The sequence below is a fragment of the Podarcis liolepis genome (assembly GCF_965112155.1).
Source record: "Podarcis liolepis genome assembly, chromosome: 4".
In the NCBI taxonomy this organism is placed as follows: Eukaryota; Metazoa; Chordata; class Lepidosauria; order Squamata; family Lacertidae; genus Podarcis; species Podarcis liolepis.
The window spans coordinates 100257685-100274439 of NC_139558.1; the positions used below are offsets into that span (position 1 = coordinate 100257685).

The 16755-nt window shown below is 46.5% G+C and overlaps 1 protein-coding gene across 1 annotated transcript; it reads left to right on the plus strand.

The window, feature by feature from the left end:
* The first annotated feature begins 1671 nt into the window (after window positions 1-1671).
* LOC310705191 (uncharacterized protein) lies at window positions 1672-16357 on the plus strand. The gene is made up of 7 exons (XM_083499744.1): window positions 1672-1751; window positions 2909-3401; window positions 3570-3651; window positions 3931-4013; window positions 4950-5076; window positions 10687-13759; window positions 14129-16357. Exons 2-6 carry the CDS (start codon window positions 3000-3002, stop codon window positions 11943-11945), a joined length of 1953 nt encoding a protein of 650 aa, XP_083355870.1. The 5' UTR covers window positions 1672-1751; window positions 2909-2999; the 3' UTR covers window positions 11946-13759; window positions 14129-16357.
* The last annotated feature ends 398 nt before the right edge of the window (window positions 16358-16755 follow it).

Genomic DNA, 16755 nt, shown 5'->3' on the forward strand with positions numbered 1-16755 from the left:
TAATAATAATAATAATAATAATAATAATTTATTATTTGTACCCCATCCAACTGGCTGGGTTCCCCCAGCCACTCTGGGCGGTTTCCACGACCAAAAATACACTAAAAATACACTAAAATGACAGACTTTAAAAACTTCCCTGAACAAGGCTGCCTTAAGATGTCTGAATCTCAGGTAGTTGTTTATCGCTTTGACATCTGATGAGAGGGCGTTCCACAGGGTGGGCGCCATTACCGAGAAGGCCCTCTGCCTGGTTCCCTGTAGCTTTGCTTCTCGCAATGAGGGAACCGCCAGAAGGCCCTCGGCGCTGGACCTCAGTGTCCAGACAGAACGATAGGGGTGGAGACGTTCCTTCAGGTATACAGGACCGAGGCCATTTAGTGCTTTCAAGGTCAGCACCAACACTTTGAATTGTGCTCGGAAACGTACTGGGAGCCAATGTAGGTCTTTCGGGACTGGTGTTATATCTGAGTGCAGCGCAGGGACTGACTGAGCGGATGGCGAGATGCTTTCAGCCTCGGACACTTGGTGGGTTCTGAAATGGCCGTGCAGGCTGGAGGGCTGGATTCGGCCCACGGGACATAGTTTGAGGACCCCTGGCCTACACTGACTGGCGGCAGCTCCCCAGAGTTTCAGGCAGGGATTTCGTCCAGCCCTTACAGGAGATTGACCCAGGGGTTGACCCTGGGACATTCTGCATGCCAAGCAGATGCTATAGGGCTCCCCATATTTCACTAGCCTTTCAACGTATTGCTATTGGCAACCCTGGAGATTCTACCTGCCTCTTTCGAAAGGACAACACTCTCCTGATCAAATAATGATAATAATAATAATAATAATAATAATAATAATAATAATAATAATAATAATATATTTATACCCTGCCCACCTGGCTGGGTTCCCCAGCCACTCTGGGCGACTTCCAACAAAATATTAAAATACAACAGTCCATCAAATAATAAAAGCTTCCCTAAACATAAAAAAACAACAATCCATTTTCAGTCCATTGAATTAGCATTCTGGAAAGGGAAATGGCATATTTTTGTATATTAGCATAAAAAGCATGCATGAGAAAGTATTACACATTTATGACGAGAATAGGATTTATTTCTTTTGAACCTCGCTTGGTTCCTCCTTGGCAGCCAGTGCGATTATTTCAGCAGGGCTAGAACTCAGGACCCGCTGCCTTGAGGGACATCTAAGAGCAGTTGGGCAGGGGAAAGGTCTCCCTTGGGAGGTGGTGGACTCTCCTTCCTGGGAGGTTTCTAAGCAGAGATCGGACGGCCATCTGCCATGGATGCTTTAGCTGAGATTCCTGCATTGCTGGGGGTTGGACTAGATGACCCTGGGATCCCCTCCTATCTCTCCACTCCGGAATTCTAGGAGGAGCTTCCTTGCCTCCTGAAAAGCCCTTTTTCCTGCAAGCTCTTCCTCTGGTTTCTGGACAAGGGAGGCCAAGAGCCTCACCCCCCCAAAAAAGGATATCTGGGCATTGGCGTAGCCAGGGGGGCAGCTGCCCCCCTAAATCCTTTAAAAATAATAAGAATCTGAGGTTCTGCCAAGCGAGAGAGGGCTGAGCTGGAGGGACTCGGCTTGGCAAGGGTTAAAGGGAAGTGAGCTGCCTTCCTAGAGAGGCCAGGAAGCAAGAGGGGGCCAGGTCCTCCAGAGCCAAGGCCCCTCCCTCCCCACTCCTTTCCTTGCTTTGGGGTCTCTCCTGCAAGGGCTGCCTCGCTGTCCCCTCCTGGGATCTGGTGAGTCTCCTCTCTCTCCCCCCAGAGGGTGCAGTGGGGAGACGGGGGGCAGGGCTGCAGCAGGGGAGGATGCCTGGGGGGCCTGATCCGGGAGGGGCCAGGTCTGCCACGCTCTCCTTCCTGGAGATCAGAGGATCCCAAACTCATTTGGCCCTCCGCCCCCCCCTTCAGAAAAAATCTCCCTTCTTTAAACAAAGGAGTCCCTGGGACTTTAACTATGTGTGACATCGCTCAGCCTCATTGCACAACAGAGGAAACATGTGCATATGGTTTTCCAAAGCTGGAGGAGGAGGTGGACTAGCCCCCCCCCAAAGAAAACCCCACATGGAGGAAGGAAAGGTGGGAGAGGAAGGCCAGGAGTAAAGAGAGGGATCCCAGCCCCTAGTCTGGCTACTGCATTGGGGACCAGTTTCTCAGTCGTCTCCAAGGGCAGCTCCCCACGGAGGCCACTGCAGCAATCCCCTCGCACCCAGAGCATGGCATCCCAGGACCACATCCTCTCTGTCCCAAAGGGATTGTTGCTGGCAAAGCAGCCGGAAATGGGCGCTGCTACTCACCGAGCCTCCAGGGACCTTGGCATCAATGGCTGTGTGTGTGTTAAGCTATCTAGCGGAATAATAATAATAATAAATTACCCACCTAAATTTTAAGGGAGATGTCTTTGGCCTGCCCACTTGGCCTCCAGGGGGTTGGTCAGATACTTATCTGGCCCTCAGAGCAAAGAAAAAGGGACCCCACCCCAGGAGTCTGTCTGGAGAGCGGCAGAGAGTCCAAGTGCAAGAAAAGGAGACAGAAGCAGAGGAGTGGGGGTGGGGAGCAACTCCTGAGGACCCCAGGTGAGGAACCCCACTAGAGCCAAGCATCCATTTTTCACAAGATACAAATGACTCCCTTCTCAGTCGGTTCTGGCAACAGAAACCAGGTTGATTAATCTCCCAGAAATCCCTTCCGTTGCCTCCACCTTTTGCATTGCTAGAAGGCTAGAGACTTAGTTCTTCTCCTCTTCCTGCTCTTTCTTTTCAAAAAGATAGCTCATGGTCTGGGATGCGGTGCAGTCCAGCCCTGGTTCCCAGCAAGACTCATCCATGCTTGCTCAGGGAAATATTTCTTTTCCTGTCCTACAAATTCTGTAACAGAACAATGTATTTGCTTTGTAGGATTTGCTACAGCTTCTCATTTAGAAGGGCAGAACTTGTCAGAAGACCAAAGGGTTCCTTCCAGTCTCTCAAAGGCTTCCTGAGAGCACAGATGGATGAACAAGATTCAGCTGGCCCTGAAGCAGGAAGAGGCCATGCCAGCCAAACTGGGAGCAGTGGGGGATTCTGGGAAAACCCAGTGCAGAAGATCCTGGGTGAGGAGGACACCCTCTGCTCAGAGGTGCAGAGCCAGCAGTTGAGGCAGTTCTGCTGCCAGGAGGCCAAAGGACCCCGAGAGGTTTGCAGTCGACTTTGCCACCTTGACCATCAGTGGCTGAAGCCAGAAAGGCACACGAAAGCTGAGATGCTGGACCTGGTGATCTTGGAGCAGTTCCTGGCTGTCCTTCCTCTGGAGATGGAGAGTTGGGTGAGGGAATGCGGAGCAGAGACCAGTTCCCAGGCGGTGGCCCTGGCCGAAGGTTTCCTCCTGAGTCAGGCAGAGGAGAGAAAGCAGGTGAGAGAGACTTTCGTCTGGATACTCCCAAGGGGCTCCAAACAGGACAGAGAACATCCCATAATGATCTGCTGATGGACCATCCGTTTTATGGGAAAGCATCCATGGAATGAGATCTCGCAGTCTTTCTCAACCATTCTCTGTTTTGAATCCTTGTTTCTTTTTCAGGGAAAGGATCTCTTTGCAGAAATGGACCTGGATTCCTGTGAGGCAGAGAGGCCTCCGTTGGACACCAGAGAGAGGCCACTGGGTAAGGAGGAAGGTGGTTTTTCTCTGGTCTCATTCCGTTGGTTTTCCAACTCATCTGAGGGTTCTTTTCATCTTGTTTTGGGGGGAGATAGTTGGGAAGAAGGGTCCAGAGGAGGGGAGATGTATTTCTGCACAACAAACATATGAAATGGGCATAAACATTCAAATGCTCTCAGCAGGAAAGGCTTTTCAAAGGCCCATCTGCAGTTAGAGATGCCCTGTTTCACCTGTGAGAGAAGCCGGCACTCCTGGCGTCCTGTTTACCTTTTATCTCGTGCAGGTGACAGAATGATGCCAGCAAGACCTCCTGATCCGTCTTTTCATGAGGGCAGAAGGGAAGCAGCGACTGTGGAACCAGATCAGGTCAGGGGAAGCTGCCTTGTGGGGACAGAGGCCGAGGGATGGAGCAATGTCATGCACTAGTTGGGCACAGAGGAATGGTGGGAGGAAGCAGCCGGGGAACCAGGAAGGGAAGACAGCTCAGAGCCGAAGGAGTGGAGGTAGAAGAAGGATGGGTGTTCAGAGGGGAAAGAGGGAGAAGCCTGGGAAGATGAGGTGTCAGAAGCTGAAGGGGTTACAGGGGTTAGTGAGCTGGGAGACTCTGTGGCAGAATGCAGTGCAGAATCAGAGGCAGAAAAGGAAGGTGAGTGGGAGAGGAAGGTCGGGAGGCAGAGGTGAGTCAGAATAAGGAAGAGTCACAGGTGGCTTCCTCTCCGTTTGCCAGAAGCCACCCTCCCTGCTTGTCTCTCAGAGCCAGGAGACCCCGTGCAATGCAGGAATCTCTGCTAGATCATCCAAGACATATGGCCATCCAAAACAGGCTTATTTTATTTCTAGATTGATCACTGAATGCTCAGATTGGTTTCTAAGCAGTGGACAAATGAGGAGAAATAGTGGCCTGGATTAACCTAACCAGCCCCATTGGCTGTAAAAAGGGGCCTGCCCCCCTTTTCTCCCCCTCTCCATGCCTCCATGAATCCCTTGAATTTGGCTCTAGGGCATTGGGAGGGAACTCCCCAGAACAGCTCAGGAGGAGAGGGAAAAGTCGATCCTTCCATTGGGGAAACTGGAATGCTTGCCTAGGCAGAATGAATTGAAAAACAGAATGTGGAGTACCACCTATTGCACAAAGACAAATACCCATTATTAAAACTTAAAATTAGCATCCATATTTAAAATGTGCAGCAAAGCAATCCTATTGAAACAACATTGCAATGTACAGGAAGGAAACAACAGAGAATTGTGTAGCAGATCATATTTCTGCTGTCTCAGAGGAGGACATATCCCTTTTTCATTTAGGGTCCAGTGTGCTTTGAAGATGTCGCTGTTCATTTCACGGACGAGGAGTGGGCGTTGCTGGATCCTGACCAGAGAGCTCTGCATAAGGATGTCATGGAGGAGAATTGTGGGATCCTGGCCTCTCTTGGTAAGGCTCCCTCTAGTATCGTCATACCTGCCTGGAAATTCAAAAAATACCTCTATGGGACCAACCTCATCTATTTTTACAGAGCTCAACAGCGTCCCCATAACACATGGGAACCTAACACCCCCACCCCCAGTTTTTCCTTTGAACAACCTTCCTGAAATTATTCCTTTTTCTACCAGGATTGGGCTGGTCTGAACTTCCCAGGCCATCTTCAATGTCAGCTTCAGAATTGTTAGGAAAGATAAGTAGCTTCAGGTTTTTGTTTTTGCTCCTTTTAGTCTTGGGTTGACCAAAGAGCCGACTGGCAGCGAAGCTCAGGTGCTGCCAGCCAGAGAAGAAGCAGGCCTAGGGAGAGGAGACTTAGCAGCGGAAGGCAGAGAGGAGGGGGAGATCAATTGTAATCTGAGCTCTGAACAAAGGGGAGAAGAAAAAGAGAGACAGAGTGACAGACAGCTGTGTGAGAGCTACAGGAGTGAGTCAGACGCTGGAATGCAGGAAGCATTCTCTGCCAAATCTCGTAGGATCTGAAAAGTGGTCGAGACGCTCTAAAGATACTGGAAGAGAAGGTGGGGGCTTCCGTGCTGGGGAAGGGGGAGGAGCTCAGTCTGGGCAACTCCATCTTGTGGGGAGGACGAAGAGTAGAGGAGCTCCGTCCAAGTTTGCTGTTTTAGCAATAAATCTGAAATTATTAACAGCCAGAGTCTCCTCACGTTTGTGGGAGAGACCAAGCCATAACAAGGAGTGACATTGGAGATGGAGGGGATGCCATGACTGGGCCAAACAAAATCCATCCCAGAGAAGAGCTAGGCTTATGGAATCTCAGGTAGTAGTAGCGGTGATGAGGATGAGGATGATACAGTGGTACCTCGGTTTACAAACTTAATTTTTTCCAGAACAGGTACCACTGTAGTAGTAATAATAATTTTTTGTAATGGCTTGGCTCTCCCACAGAAGCGAGACACCGGCAGTAATTATCTCAGGTTTATTGCTCAAACACATAAATCACTCCGGAGCTCTTTCACTCCGTGTCTGACTTCCAAGTTTGCAGTTGCCAAGTCTAAACTCCGCCCCTTCCTCTTCTTCCAAGAGGGGAAAAACCCTTTCGCTTCCGCTCTTTCCCCTCCTCTCACTGACCTTTTCGCGCCTTCAAGTTTTTGGGCTAGCCATTCCTGGCCTCTCCCCTTCTGAGCTAAGATTGGTATTTTGTGGATCTTTGCTATCTGCTGCCTGCTCTCTGTTCTCTGAAGCTCTGCCACTCGGCTGCCCCTCCTCCCTCTCACATTCCAGCTCACATTCCAGTTTCCTTATTTCTCTTTGCTTGCTTTCATACATTCCAGCCTCTGTCAGCTCCGGAACAAAGCTGACATTTTTATTTCTACCCTGCCCGTCTGGCTGGGTTGCCCCAGCCACTCTGGGCGGCTTCCAACACATATATAAACATGAAACAGAAATAATAATATTCTGATGCCATATAAAAAGAACATTAACTTAAAATGAACAACTTATACTGGTGGCCAAAATTGTGGAAACCTTTTGTGAAAAGTGTATTTCTGAGGTTTGATGGCTCATAACACCACTTTTGTGTGGAGTAATACCATAAAATTATATATCAATGGAAAGATAATTTAATGAAGAATGTAATGTAATGACTTTCATGAAGGAGTATTTATTGGAACAGCAGTCATAAAGAAAAAACGTGAAACTTTTGGTAACCATTGGTAACCTTTAGCTTTAATTACAGCCTTACAACGCTTTCCCATGAAGTGAACCAAATTTTTAGTTCTGCACCTGTAAGAATGTGAAACCAAGATTGAATTATTCCCTCTGTTAATTGGGCTTTATTGCTGGGTTGCCTCTGATTAACAAGTTTCTTTAGTTGGCTCCATAGATTTCTGATTGGGTTAATGTTTGGGCTATTCCCAAGCCATTCCGGCAGTGGAATAGGATTATCTTGAAAGCACCTTTTTCACACAGCAGCAACAGGACATGGAGCTGAGTCCTGTTGAAATAGAAAATAAATATATAAGTAGGAGGGGGCCGCTAGGGGCGCCTTGGAAGATGGCGGATATTAACATCTATCCAGCTCCCACGAGGTAATTAGAGGCTGATTATGGGGAGTAAATCAGTCTCCCTCATCTCTCCAGGGGGGAGAGATGCAGTTTTCACCCGCTGTTGCCATAAATCACCCCCCAGTTTGGAAGAAGGAGGGGGTGAGGCACTGGGTGCACAACCCTCGGCGGGCCTCGGAACTCCTCCAAAGCTACTTCCAGGAGCGAAACTAGTTGTGTTACTTAAAAGGAAAAAAATTGGTGAAAGATAACGCACAGGCTTCAAGAGAGGCAGGAGGTTTTTATCTGCTAACAATTTTACCACTGAAATGAAGAAGACTGAGACAGAAGATTACATCAAAGAACTACAGACATGCTGGTATGTGGATTGGAGTGCAACGGAACTAAAGGGGGGGGAATGATTTTTTATCTTTTTTTGCTCTATGTGATTAACTAATAACCCTCCCTCTTAGAATATCCATCACAGCAACTAATTGGCAAATGGGACTAAAAAGGAACTGTGTGGGAATAATATGAATTTAAAGGTTTTACTCTGTAAAGGATTTGGAAAGAAGGGCTCTCTTTGTGACGCAGTTAGAATGGAGATTTGATACGAGACCTGTGTTGCAGGAGGTTTGGTCTTGGGGAGGGCGAGCCGAAGATTTATTACTTTTGATGAGATTGTGAACTGGAAGGGGCAGCCCTCCTGGAAAAAGACTAATTTACGATGCAACAGGTCGGGAAAGTTAAAGAGCGAGCTTTTGGACTGTATTTCATCGGAACAACAAGAAGGCGATTGCTTGCTCGAGCGGAAATGCCTGGATTATTGGGATTTACGAGAGAGCAGTACAAAGCCCACACAGAAATACAAACAAGACTGTTTCTTTCAAGCCACTTGCGGAGCAATTTGGAGGTGAATGAAAAGGAAAATGAGTAACGACAAGGATTGAGAAGAAGAGACTGGAAATATCATTCTTAATATGAAAGCAGCAGAAAATATTCGAGGATTGGACTCCTGCCGATCAAGAAACATGGGTACCCCCCACAAAAATTTATAATTTGGAAAATAATTGGATTACATGATATGCATTGTTATAATTTGGACTAATTGGTTTGATGTGTTTAATTCGGTAATATGAAACTTAATAAAAGATCACCTGCGGAAGGCTTCAGTTTGGGCTAAAGTATTTCATTTTTTATTTGGGGGCATTTCCATTCCCTTTAATGATGAAAATTCTGCCCACACCTTTTGCTGCCATACAACCTCAGATCATCACACTATCTGGGTGTTTCACGGTTGGTGTAATGCAAGTAGCATGTAAATCTTCTCTGATTCTTCCCCTTGTGTATTTCATGGCATCACTACCAAGCAAGGAGATTTGGGTCACATCCCTCCAAAAACATTGTCCCATTGTTCCGTGTCCAATTAACATGGGTTTAATCTTTTCAACCTTTGCGGGGGGCCACTAGGGGGCGCATAGGAAGATGGCCGACAATAACATCTCTCCGACGCACAGGAGGTAATTTGGAGGCTATGTTGGGAGTAATTAGGCTCCCTACACACTCAAGACGGTGAGTGGGGCCGTTTGCCTGCTGTGCCCGATATCACCCCCGACTTTTTGAGGGGGATGGGGGCATTAGGCACAAAATCCCTCCTGTGGGATCTCGGCACTCCTGGACGCTGTCTCTGACCTGCGCCACTAGCTGCAAGAACTTCAAAAGAAACAATTTGGCACGAAGGAATGCACATGCTTCAGGAAATGAGGAGGAGTGAAGACTGCAACAGAAGAGGTCTCTGGAAAAATAAGATTTAAATTATGAGAAGACACGTCAAGATACGGTATGGCAAAGGACTGATGGGGGAGGGGGAAAATGTTTTATTTTCCTACTTATGTGATTAAACCCAAGAATCCCCTCCCTTCAAGAGGCAAAAGCCAGAAATGAGGTTTTAAGGACTTAAGCTGTGAATCTAAGGCTGTGTGGAGATAAACTTTCGAACCAAAGCATGTTTCTAGAAGACTGTGGAATGTATAAGAGCTTTGTTCTGACGCAGTCAAAAATCCCGTCGCCATTTTGGGAAGCTCTGTCGGAGGACTAAGTCCGGGAGGAGGAAGAGTGAAAGAGAGCGTTCTTACATCGTGGGAGAAACTCCTCAAAGAGGTCTTAAGAGCGACAGAGCTATAATTTACGAGGGAAAAAGTGATCTTATCTCCAAAGGTGATGATTTATGGGAACCAACTGGAATTGAGGATTGACGACGGGAAATCCACACAGGAGTATTATCGGAGTTTATTGGCTTAAGGAGACCATCAGAAGAGACCATAAAGGACAAAGAGAAAATATATGATTAAGAAGTGATATGGAAACAGCAAGATAAGATTGGAAAGAACTATGAATATGTGTTTGGACTGTTTGAACATCTATTTGGACTGATTTGGACATAAATGCAGAAGTAAGGATTAGATCAGAATCCTTCCTCGGATCTGGAAGTATGGGACCCCCCAACAAAATTAAAAAATTCGGCTCTGTAATTTGGAATTTATGTGATGTGGTTTGATTTGATGTGATTGGCCGGTTAATAAAATTTATTTTTTTAAAAAAAATATTTTCAACCTTTGCTTGAGAGATTTTCTTTAGTCATTTAGTCGTGTATGACTCTTTGTGACCCCATGGACCAGAGCACACCAGGTCCTATTGTCTTCCACTGCCTCCCGCAATTTGGTTAAACTCATGCTTGAGAGATAACAATGGCTTTTTCCTTAGAATTCTAACATTTAGAGCAGTCCTTGCACTCAACTTCACATTACATCTCGCCATGTCATCTTGTATACACCAAAATGATTTTCTTCTGTCATATAGGGACAGTCTCTCTATTCTTCGATCGTCACTTGCCTTTGCGCACCTTTTCCTGCCTTTACCAGTCTGATTTTATAGTTGCTGAGTCTCCTTATACCTCTTCAATAATATCGAAATGCCAGCTTTGGTTAAGTTTTCCCCAATCTTTCATCTAATTTCTTCATAACTGTAGCCCTGTTCACTTAATACTACAATTTTACATTGCTTTCTGGGTGACCAGTCAACTCTTTGTGCCATTTCTATAATTTTATTATGTTTTACAACCTCACTAAATGAAAGAACAAAAAACCAAAACCAACTTGACAGCAATCACATAACACACTGACAAAAGTCAACCTAAGCAAGTTTTGCTTTTTCTGGTTATTTGGCTATAACGTTTGATAGAATATGGCTAATTGAACAGCCTTTGTTGAATTGCAGTCTTGATTAAATTATCTTTCCATTGATATATTATTTTATGATATTACTCCAAATGAAGTGGTGTTATAAGCCATCAAAACTCTGAAATACACTTTTTTCCAAAAGTCTTCCACAATTTTGACCACTACTGTATATCAAACAAACCAACATTCAACAACTCATCAGAACATAATAATAAATATGATGGTTAATGACAAACAACACAGGTAATGAACACAAGCCCAACTTCCTTCAGTTCTTCTCCATTTGTTCCTGAGGCTCTAATCCCTTTTTGTCTCCATTGCAGATTGTGATGAATCGAAAATTGAGAACAAAGGTGACCACGATAAAATCCCCAGAGAGGAGAAGCCGCGTAAAAATTTAGAGTGTGGAGAAAGCTGCAAGCAGAGCTCCAATTCCACTTCCCATCAACAAAATCTCATTGGAAATAAACTCTATCAGCGCATGGAATGTGGAAAGACCTTCAGCCAGAGCTCCTCTCTCACTTCCCATCAAAGAATTCACACAGGGGAGAAACTCTATCAGTGTGTGGAATGTGGAAAGAGCTTCAGTTGGATCTCCCATCTCACTTCCCATCAAAGAATTCATACAGGGGAAAAACCCTATCAGTGTGTGGAATGTGGAAAGAGCTTCATTCAAAGCTCCTCTCTCACTTCACATAAAAGAATTCATACAGGGGAGAAACCCTATCAGTGTGTCGAATGTGGAAAGAGCTTCAGGAAGAGCTCCGATCTCACTTCACATCGAAGAATTCATACAGGGGAGAAACCCTATCCATGTGTGGAATGCGGAAAGAGCTTCAGAATGAGCCACGATCTCACTTCCCATAAGAGAATTCATACAGGGGAGAAACCCTATCAGTGTTTGGAATGCGGAAAGGGCTTCAGTCAGATCTCCGGTCTCACTTACCATCAAAGAATTCATACAGGGGAGAAACCCTATCTGTGTGTGGAATGCGGAAAGAGCTTCCGTCAGATCACCAATCTCACTTACCATCAAAGAATTCATTCAGGGGAGAAACCCTATCTGTGTGTGGAATGTGGAAAGAGCTTCCCTGAAAGCTCCTCTCTCACTTCCCATCAAAGAATTCATACAGGGGAGAAACCCTATCAGTGTGAGGAATGCGGAAAGAGCTTCACTCAGAGCTCCTATCTCACTAAGCATCAGAGAATTCATACAGGCGAGAAACCCCATCAGTGTGTGGAATGTGGAAAGAGCTTCACTCAGAGCTCCTATCTCACTAAGCATCAGAGAATTCATACAGGGGAGAAACCCTATCAGTGTGTGGAATGTGGAACGAGCTTCACTCAGAACTCCAAACTCACTTCCCATCAAAGAATTCATACAGGGGAGAAACCATATCAGTGTGTGGAATGTGGAAAGAGCTTCAGTCACAGCCACAATCTCACTTCACATCAAAGAATTCATACAGGGGAGAAACCATATCAGTGTGTGGAATGTGGAAAAAGCTTCAGTCAGAGGGCCAATCTTACTTCCCATCAAAGAATCCATACAAAGGTTAGAAAAACCATTGTACAGATTTAGGAGCCAGGCAAATCCACACTTTTTTAACCAGGCCTTTGGCTGATTGACATTTAATGCCCTTTTAAAATGTGGTGTTTTGTGTTTTTATTTTGTTTTTTTATGTTGTAACCATCCTGAGACCTGTGGGTGTAGGGAATAGCTGCCAACTTTCTGCACCGCCTAGAGTACCCGCAGAATTGTGGTTTCTACTGGCAACACACATAGGAGAACAAATGAAAGACTAACACAAGGGGCAGGAAAAAACCTGGAATGGGCCATACCAAATGGACATCCGGTGTGAAGAGGTCACTTTCCCCACTGCTGAACAATGCCACAGGTAGAGGAGATGGAATGCTAGAAGTGTTCTCCTGAGCAAGGGGAGCTGCTCTGAAATTGAACTACGAGCTCAAAATATTACTTTTTTAAAAAGTTGCTGCCACTATAGGCATTGCAGGCAGAAAGCTGGAGGTCGAGCAGGCCCAGGCTGTGCTGCACCCAAGAGTGGGGGTGAAGGGAGAAGGGAGAAGTGAAGAGACTGAAAGCTTTTTCTTCCCGATGCGTTTCCGGTGCAGCTCTGAATTCCACCTGGTCCGGAATTGTCCAGTGGAGCCACAGGATGTTTTCTTTGGCAACCAGATAACAGGAGCTGCCAAGTGTGGGAAGCCTCAAAAGGTCTCAAGGAAACTGGCAGAGACATGTCGTCACAGTATCATTTGGCTGCTGCTATGGCAACAGTGAAAAACTGCGACCAGGGCCACGTGCTGAGCTGGGTGATTGTCAGTGGGGCCAGTCACCACCTCATGTCATCGCTATCTAGTGGTTTTTTGTGGAACTGCAAGGCTGTGAAAACTGGAAGAAGTGTAACTCTTGCAGATGGTTCCAAGCGCTATGTCTGGCTCTGTTTATTGTTCTTTTTTACAGGTGGAGATTGAGGCCTATGTCGTTCCAGAGATGCAGTTCTGTTTGCTTTCTGTTTCCTCTCTTGTCCATTTGGGGTTCTAAGTGTGTTTTGAAAATAATGTTTATTCCATTTCCAGAGGTGGGCGACAACTGGTCAGTGTTGAGTGCAAAGACAGGCTGTTTGTGCTAGAATCGCCTATTGCACGTAAAGGTCCCACTGAGGATGCACAAGCACAGTGTGGTAACCTTCCCATTCATGATGGGTGCCATCATGGCGTTTGGCACCGGAGAATGTCACATATCAACTGGGGGTACGTAAAGAAGGTCCCAGGGTGCACTGAGGGGTGCAAGATGAAGGCATGTGACAAATACCTGGAATGCAGGGTGCCTTCAAGAAAGACAAGGTTCAGACGTGCTCTTATCCTAGGTCTGACAGAGTAACCACAAAACCTTTTGAGCTAGTCCATGCAGACCTTTGCAGACCTTTGCCAGTTGCCAGTCTGGGTGGGGCCAAATTTGTGCTATCTCTGGTGGATGATTATTCCAGAAATGGGTGGATTTTCTCTCTGAAGCACAAGTGAGAGGCCGCTGCTTTGGTGAAAGACTGGATAATGGCAGTGAGAAGTACTGTTCTTACTGCGGGTCAAGGGCTTTCAATCAGATCGTGGTGGAGAGTTCACCAGGTCTGCGTTGCAGAACTTCTTCTGCCAGAAAGGCATACACCACAGGTTGACTGTAGCAAATTCTCCTCAGGAGAATGGAGTTGCAGAATGCAGGTAGAGAATGCTGCAGGAGGCAACCAAAGCCATGCTCTTTGACACAGGGTTGCCCCAGCAGTTTTGGGTGGAAGCGTGGAAATCCACATCGTTCACTCTGAACCGTTCTTACAGTTCTGTAGTAGGGGACACGCCCTATTTTCTGCTGCACAGCAAGAAGCTGGGCATGTTTAGCCTGGAGAAGAGGAGGTTAAGTGGTGATATGATAGCCATGTTCAAATATATAAAAGGATGTCACATAGAGGAGGGAGAAAGGTTGTTTTCTGCTGCTCCAGAGAAGCGGACACAGAGCAATGGATCCAAACTGCAGGAAAGAAGATTCCAGCTAAACATTAGGAAGCACTTCCTGACAGTAAGAGCTGTTCGACAGTGGAATTTGCTGCCAAGGTGGAGTCTCCTTCTTTGGAGGTCTTTAAGCAGAGGCTTGACAACCATATGTCAGGAGTGCTCTGATGGTTTTCCTGCTTGGCAGGGGGTTGGACTCGATGGCCCTTGTGGTCTCTTCCAACTCTATGATTCTATTCTAAGCCCAAGGTGCATTTCTTCTGTGTGCTTGGATGTCAGGCTTGGGTCCTTGTGCCAAACCCAGAAAGGGTGGCTCTAGGTCCCAGAGAATGATCCTTTGTGGGTATGAGCCAGGGACCAAGTGGTGGAGATTTGCCTATCCAGAAGGCAATCAGTCTATGATTCTAGTCAGCAGGAGTGCTGAGTTCTGTGAGCAGAGTGGGTGGAATACATGCATACATGGGAATCCAGACATTCTTTCAGAGAGTCTGCTTGACTCTGCTGATGAAGGAAAGGTAGAAACTGATCCTGCTGCTGAGGCTCAGAGTCCCAACCCAGAGCAGGAACAGGAAAGGGCATCTCCTAAAGCTGTTAAGCTAGAGCCAAAGAGTGCTCCTCCTCACCCACAAGTCCAGTTGAGAAATCCAGAATGTGCAGTAAGTCAGAGGGGAGAGCAAGGACACACTAGTTGGCCCTAGTGGGTCAGAGGGCGTACCTGAGGTTGTGCTGAGGTGTTCAGCTCACACTACTAAAGGAAAACCACCTGAAAGGTTTGAGGTCACTAGTGTGTGGATTGGTGTGGCTCAGTGTGAACCAGAGAGTATTGAGGAAGTTCAGAAGTTGCCTGAAGAGGAAACCAGGAAGTGGCAAGAGGCAATGCAGAAGGAAATGAACTCAATGAAGTCTCTAGGTGTGTTCTCCAGCACAACGCTGCCAGCAGGCAAGCAGGCCATGAGCAGCCGCCGGGTTTACCGTCTTAAACCCACAGCAACTGGAGAACCGCAGTACAAGGCTAGGCTGGTAGCCAGAGGGTTTATGCAGTGGAACTGCTGCCTTACACTGAGGTGTATGCTCCTACTTCCAGCAGTAAAAGTCTGTGCATGCTCTTAGCCATTGCTGCACAGAGAGGTCATCAGGTGCATCACTTTGATGTGGATGTAGCCTATTTGAACTCAGACCTCCAGGAGGATCTGTACATGCATCCACCTCCAGGGCTTGAGAGCAATAGGCCAGATGCAGTGTGGAAGCTTCATAAGTCCATTTACGGTCTGAAGCAATCGGTCAGGAGAGTCACAAGAGGTGGTCTTGATTTTTGTGGATGATACAATCTATGTGGCAAAGACAGGGAAAGAGGTTCAAGGGTTTGCCACAGAGCTTGGAAAACATTTCCAACTCAAAAACCTAGATCCAGTGAAAGTTTACCTAGGCGTCCAGGACGGAAGCTTCTTGCTCAGTCAGAAAGGCCAGATTGAGCAGTTGCTTGAGAAGTTCAGAATGTCTGAATGTGCAGGGGTCAGTACACCCATGGAGACAAGCTACGTGAAAGACAGTCAGCTAGGGGAATGTGCCGAGTTCGAAAACACAGAGATCTTTCAGTCAGCTCTGGGTAGTTTGCTGTATCTCTCCCAGTGAAGCAGACCAGACATACGCTAGCATTTGCTACCAATCTGCTCAGCAGGGAAGCTACAAGGCCAAGTGTGAGTGCCTGCAATGGTATCAAGAGGATGCTGGGTTACCTGCAGGATACCAAAGATTTCTGTCTCAAACTGTTGGCTAAGGATGAAACCAAGCTTACATTCTGGACTGATAGCGACTGGGCGAATCTGGAAGACAGGAAGTCTGTGCCTGGGATGGGAATAAAGTTTGGGGACACTCTAGTTGGGTGGAAGTCCCAAAAGCAGAATTCAGTGCATTGTCAGAGCTTTGCAGAGAACTAGAGTTTTACACGTGTTTGGTCCAAGAGATCTGCGGGGATTGTTGTTTGCCCGTCACTGTTTGGGAGGATAATCAACCCTGTCTGAAGTTGGCAGAGTCTGGGCAGTTTAAGACCAGAACCAAACATTTGGACATACGTTTCCAAAATGTGTGTCGGAATGTCCAGTCAGGCTTGGTGATGCTGAAGTACTGTCCAAGCCAGCAGAATCTGGCAGATGGGTTTACTAAACCTTTGAGTTTCCAGAGGCACAGTGAATTCTGTGCAGGGTTGTTTTGGGGGTAAGTGTTGATGCTTACAAGCCCCAGCAGTGCAGGACAAGAGGGGGTGTGAGGAGAATCAGAGCTTACAGGGTTAAAACAGCTCAGCGTCTTGTGTTGTGCCCACTGAGGGGTGGAGATCCCTACATCCGGGATCTGTTATTTGTCTTTCTGCTTTCGTTTTCTGACCAAGACGAAAGGAGTAGCGATATCTGCCGCTCCCAGAACGGATGATTTATTTTTGCTTCTGTACATAAATAAAGCTGCTTAGATTAGAAAGTGGCTGTGTATAGGTGCTGTTTTCTGCATGCTTACACACACAAGCACAAAGCTGTGTTTCTCTGCTACAAGTCCAGGAAGCTGAGTCGCAGCGTAAGAGTATCGGACTCCACAGATTCTGGATTGCAGAGCCTAACCCCACAGTTCCTAAGGGACCAAAAAGATAATTGCAGCCTGGATACACTTGCCCAATTCAAACTGATTCCAATTAGAATTTATATAGCCCCATGGTTCTCAACTTTTTTTTTTTGAATATTTTTTATTAGGAATTTCAACAGCAATTTATAAAAAACACATCATCCTCATTCCCCCCATTTTCCCCTCCCCCCAGAAAGAAAACCTCCCTTCCTACATTATATTATGACCTATATCTTGTGCCCATTTAATCATGACTGATT